Source organism: Trachemys scripta, chromosome 12 (genome assembly GCF_013100865.1).
Source record: "Trachemys scripta elegans isolate TJP31775 chromosome 12, CAS_Tse_1.0, whole genome shotgun sequence".
Taxonomy (NCBI): domain Eukaryota; kingdom Metazoa; phylum Chordata; order Testudines; family Emydidae; genus Trachemys; species Trachemys scripta.
Window position 1 is genome coordinate 37,641,615 of NC_048309.1, and position 5,345 is coordinate 37,646,959.

Sequence of the window (5,345 nt, forward strand, 5' to 3'; positions counted from 1 at the left end):
GCATTTAGGGATTAATAATAAGAATTTTGGTTATAAATTGGGGACGCATCAATTGGAAGTAACAGAGGAGGAGAAGGACCTTGGAGTATTGGTTGATCACAGGATGAGTATGAACCGTCAATGTGATACGGCCATGAAAAAAGCTAATGCGGTCTTGGGATGCATCAGGCGAGGTACTTCCAGTAGAGATAAGCAGGTGTTAGTACCGTTATACAAGGCACTGGTGAGATCTCATATGGACTATTGTGTGCAGTTCTGGTCTTCCATGTTTAAGAGGGATGAATTCAAACTGGAACAGAGAAGGGCTAATAGGATGGTCTGAGGAATGGAAAAGTTGTCTTATGAAAGGAGACTCAAAGAGCTTGGCTTGTTTAGCCTAAGCAAAAGAAGGCTGAGGGGAGATATGATTGTTCTCTATAAATATATCAGAGGGATAAACACAAGGGAGGGAGAGAAATTATTTAAGTTCAGTACCAATGTGGACACAAGAACAAATGGATATAAACTGGACATCAGGAAGGTTAGACTTGAAATTAGAAGAAGGTTTCTAACCATCAGAGGAGTGAAAGTTCTGGAACAGCCTTCTAAGGGGAGCAGTGGGGGCAAAAGACACATCTGGATTCAAGACTAAGCTTGATAAAGGGATGGTTCGATGGGATAGCCTAATTTTGGCAATTAATTGATCTTTGACTATTATCAGTAAATATGCCCAATGACTTGTGATAGGATGTTAGATGGGGTGGAATCTGAGTTACTACAGAGAATTCTTTCCTGGGTGTCTGGCTGGTGAGTTTTGCGCACATGCTCAGGGTTTAGCTGATGGCCATATTTGGTGTCGGGAAGGAATTTTCCTCCAGGGCAGATTGGCAGAGGCTCTGGGGGTTTTTCACCTTCCTCTGCAGCATTGGAAATGGGTCACTTGCTGGAGGATTCTCTGTACCTGAAAGTCTTTAAACCACGATTTGAGGACTTCAATAGCTCAGACATAGGTTAGGGGTTTGTTACAGGAGCGGGTGGGTGATAGTCTGTGCCCTGCGTTGTGCAGGAGGTCAGACTAGACAATCATAATGGTCCCTTCTGACCTTAGTCTATGATTCTGTGACTGTCCAACAGAGGCCAGGACAGTGCAGAACACAGGATTTTGGGAAAATTCAGGACTGGAAGTATGTTGGAGTCACCCTGTACGTAGTAACCAAGCTGGTGGAAGCCAGAGTGTGGCTGATATGTTGCTGAGAGGCTGCTGAGTACACAGCTGCTGGACCAGGGCTGCAGCTAAACACAGACACTCAGGGTGTGACCTGCATACTGGTAGGCTGTTTGTGAGCAGCTCAGGTTAGGTGCTACAAGAGCAAAGCATTGTGAGGTACCCAAAGTTGTGGGGCAGATAACACAACCCTGCACTGATCTGGATTGCACCCCTGAATGTGACAACTAATTTTCATAGCTGAACAGCAACTTACACTCCTTAAAAGTTATAAATCTAATTCTGATTGGGAAATTCATATTTCATAAAACTACAGAACAATTTCAAAATATTTTAATATAAAAGGTTATGAAAATAACATTTGTTAAAAGTAAATATTCATGACACTTTTATCTAAAATGATTAAGTTTGGGGGTTTTATGCTTGTTTTCTTTTATTTTTTTTACTACTTCTGTCCCTGTTTTCTTTTTTTTTTATTTCTCCCCTTTTTCTAAGGAAAATTTCAAGAGAGGAGGAGGAGAAAATGGGAAGTAAAAGAAAACCAAGGAATAAGTTAATTTTGTTTTGTTTTTGTTTTTTAATTTTCTTCCCAACAATTCTTGAACTTGTATGATTTTTTCACTTTATTTTCTAATTTCAGTAAAAAGCCACCTTGTTGTTTTCCTCATAAAAAGGTTGAGCAGCTCTTTGTATAGATACACTTTTATGTCAGGATTAAGGGAAAAGGCAACCAAGGAGAATTTAAGTTCAATTTGTGAAGTTAGAAATAGAAACATTGTATAAAAGAATTAATTCTCTGTTACTCTACACTGCTAACTAGTCATATGAGAAATGCAAATAACATGAAAATGTGGATGAATAAAATGCCTGGTCATACAATATGAGAATATCTTATTCATCTAGTGGATCATTCTATAACAAAATCCTCATGACAGTTAAGAAATATTTATGATATATCATTTTTTAAAATTATTTGAAAATGTTTATTTTTTTCCTGAGGAGACTCTGATGTTTATGATATTTTTTCAGTATTTGAAATCATTAATAGAATTTTTTTAACCAAAAATTCTGAGGGACCAATACTCAGCTCTTGGAAAATATTCAGTGAGCTACATTGTTTTGCATCAGCTGGGGAACTGGCCCATTGACTCCAATGGATCTATTCAGCTCTATAGCTGCTGGGGATCTTCCCCATTGACTCCAGTGCAGCTGCTCTGATTTACAACAGGTGGGGTTAATTGACTCCAGTGGAGCTACACTGATTTAAACAAGTTGGCCCAATAGACTTCAATGGAGATTGTGGCCCTTCGGCTGTAATTTATTCATGAACACAATTTTTCATGAGTGTGCAGTATGTGTTCTCTTGGATGGGATACATATTTAATATGGTGAATACATCTGCCCCCTGATATGTTCAGGTCTGGTTTGTAATAGAAATTATCATTCAAAAATTGTCTTTAATTTCCTCCGTGAGAACAGGATTCTGCTCATCAGTCTCCTGATGGCCTTTTTCATCTCTGCATTTCTCAGTGTGTAGATCATTGGGTTCAGCATTTGCGGAATGACAGTGAAAAAGATGGAGGCCACCTTGTCCACGGTGAACTTCTTGAATGGTCGAGCATAGATGAAGATGCTGGGTATGAATAGTACACACACTACAATAATCTGGGTTCCACAGGTAGAGAGAGCCTTACGCTTGCCATCTGTAACGTGTGTCCTGATCTTGACTAAGATGATGGTGTATGAAATTAACAGACTGATAAATAGGATTATGAGCAGTACTCCACCATTGAAGACCATCTGCAGTTCAACTACATGGGTGTCAGCGCAGGCCAGTTTGATGACCTGTGGGACATCACAGTAGAAATTGTCCAGGATGTTTGGCCCACAGAATGGAAACTGGAGGAGCAGTCCCATCTGAACAGCAGAGTGCACCAATCCACCCACCCATGCCAGTACAGCTAGCCCCACACACATGTTTTGGTTCATAATAATCAAGTATCTCAGTGGTTTATAGATGGCCACGTACCGATCGATGGCCATCCCCACAAGAAAAAATGCCATTGCACCCCCAATGAAGTGGAAGAAGAACATCTGGAGGATGCACTCATTGAAGGAGATAGTTTTACGCTGAGAGAGGAGACCGGACAGCAAGTTGGGAGCATTAACCGATGAGTCACTGACATCCATAAAAGCCAAGTTGGCCAGCAGGAAGTACATGGGTGTGTGGAGCCGGTGGTCGGTGATCACTGTGATGATGATAGTGAAGTTCCCCACCCAGGTGGTCATGTAAACTATGAAGAAGACCATAAAGAGAAAATACTTCAGCTGATGATTCTGAGTGAGGCCCAAGAAAATAAATTCAGTCACTGTGGTGGTGAGGTTCTGCTGATCCATTTCATCTCCTTAAAATATACCTGCAAATTTGAACTGACAGAATAAAAATTGACATTTTTCTAGCCTACTTCCCCTTTAATATATTGATACAAAATCTATTTTCAGTCCAAAATAGGAAACACACTTTGCTTGGAGCTTTTCTTTTTTATCTCAATTAACAGTGATCCGCTGTGTCCCACTTCAGGAAAACCCTGATTGAGCAAACCCGAGTCATCCCTCCCATGTCCTGGAAGGGAAGGGGAGTAGTCGGCTCATAAAAAGAGCCCCCTGCTCACCACATTGTCCTGTCATCTCCTATAGCCCTGGTTCAGCAGACCTACCAAATTTTGGCATTCACTGATCAGGTTTTGGATTTTCAGTCTCTCTCCTCCTTGTCTCTCACTTTTTTACTTTACCCCACTGTTTCCACTGTATAACTGTGGAAGTGAAATTTTAAAGTGAGAAAAAGGTTTTTTTTTTTTCAAACTTTCTCCCACAATACATCATATGAACATAAAGAAACAAATCCAAATAAAATGAGACACAAGGTGAGTGAGGTAATACCTTTTATTGCACCAACTTCAGTTAGTAAGAGACAAGTTTTCAAAGCTTATCTCTTTCACTAACAAAAGTTGGTCCAATAAAAGATATTACCTCACCTTCATTCTGATATCCTGGGATGAGCAGACCTACAACAAGACAGACTAATATGAAACTTTCCCTTTTCTTTCAATTTGACATTTTTCTCCTGGAAAATCACAAATTTCCATCAAAGAAGCCATTTTCACATCAAATATTTCAATTAAAAATAACCCTTTTCTGTTACAAGAAATGTTGCTAACAGAATAACGTTTTATTCCAAATTGAAAAAGAAAATCAGTTTCATTGAAATTTTCTGATGATTTTTTGTTAAATGGGTAAAAAAAAAAACAGATTTTCCCAAACCCCAATCTGTTGACATTTATTGGCAAAAACTGTGGGGTGATGGGATCCACTTCTGTCTTGTCTTGGGCAATATCTGTGACCAAGGGTAACTCACACCCTCACTCAGTCTAAAACAGTGGTAGGCAACCTGAGGTCCACGGCCTGTTAGGGTAACCTGCCGGCAGGCCGCCAGACCATTCTTTTACATTTGCATGGCTGCCTGCAGCTCCCAGTGGCTGTGGTTCACCATTCCTGGCCAATGGGAGTTGCGGGAAGTGGTGGCCAGGCCCACGCTGCTTTCCGCAGCTCCCATTGGCAGGGAATGGTGAACCGCAGCCACTGGGAGCTGTGGGCAGCCCTGCAAATGTAAACAAATGGTCTGGCGGCTTGCCTGCAGGTTACTCTGATGGGCGGCGTGTGGCCTGCAGGCCTCAGGTTGCCCACCACTGGTCTAAAATGTTCAAGAGACAGGAAGTTAGATGTCCCGTTCACACAGAGCTTCACTGGGAATTTGATGTCTTGAGCCCCCAGAGCCTCAGTTCTGCAAACATGCATAAGCAATAAGTTCTGCATAAGCAACATGCTTGCTTTTATGTATAAGGGTTTGCAGGATTAGGGCCTTAACTACCTAGGTCTAAATACTGTTTAGTTACACTGGTATAAATCTGGAATATAGCCCCTTGATTTAAATTTCCACCAGTGGAGCTGAAAGAAGGATCTGTCCCCAATCATCCAACAGACATTTCCCTGCTAATACTATTTGTCATGTGATAATTCTGGGGGCAGATCCATACAAATGCCAATCTCTGAGTGGCCAGTTCAGAGATGTATTAGAGTCCCT

The 5,345-nt window shown here is 41.0% G+C and overlaps 1 protein-coding gene across 1 annotated transcript; it reads right to left on the minus strand.

Annotated features, from left to right (window-relative positions):
* Nucleotides 1-2,644: 2,644 nt before the first annotated feature.
* Nucleotides 2,645-3,601, minus strand: LOC117885409 (olfactory receptor 4D2-like). The gene has a single exon (XM_034786717.1). It carries the CDS (start codon nucleotides 3,599-3,601, stop codon nucleotides 2,645-2,647), a length of 957 nt encoding a protein of 318 aa, XP_034642608.1.
* Nucleotides 3,602-5,345: the final 1,744 nt, after the last annotated feature.

Excerpts from the sequence above, each read along its gene's own strand:
- LOC117885409 (XM_034786717.1), bottom strand. The coding sequence starts at position 3,601 with ATGGATCAGCAGAACCTCACCACCACAGTGACTGAATTTATTTTCTTG.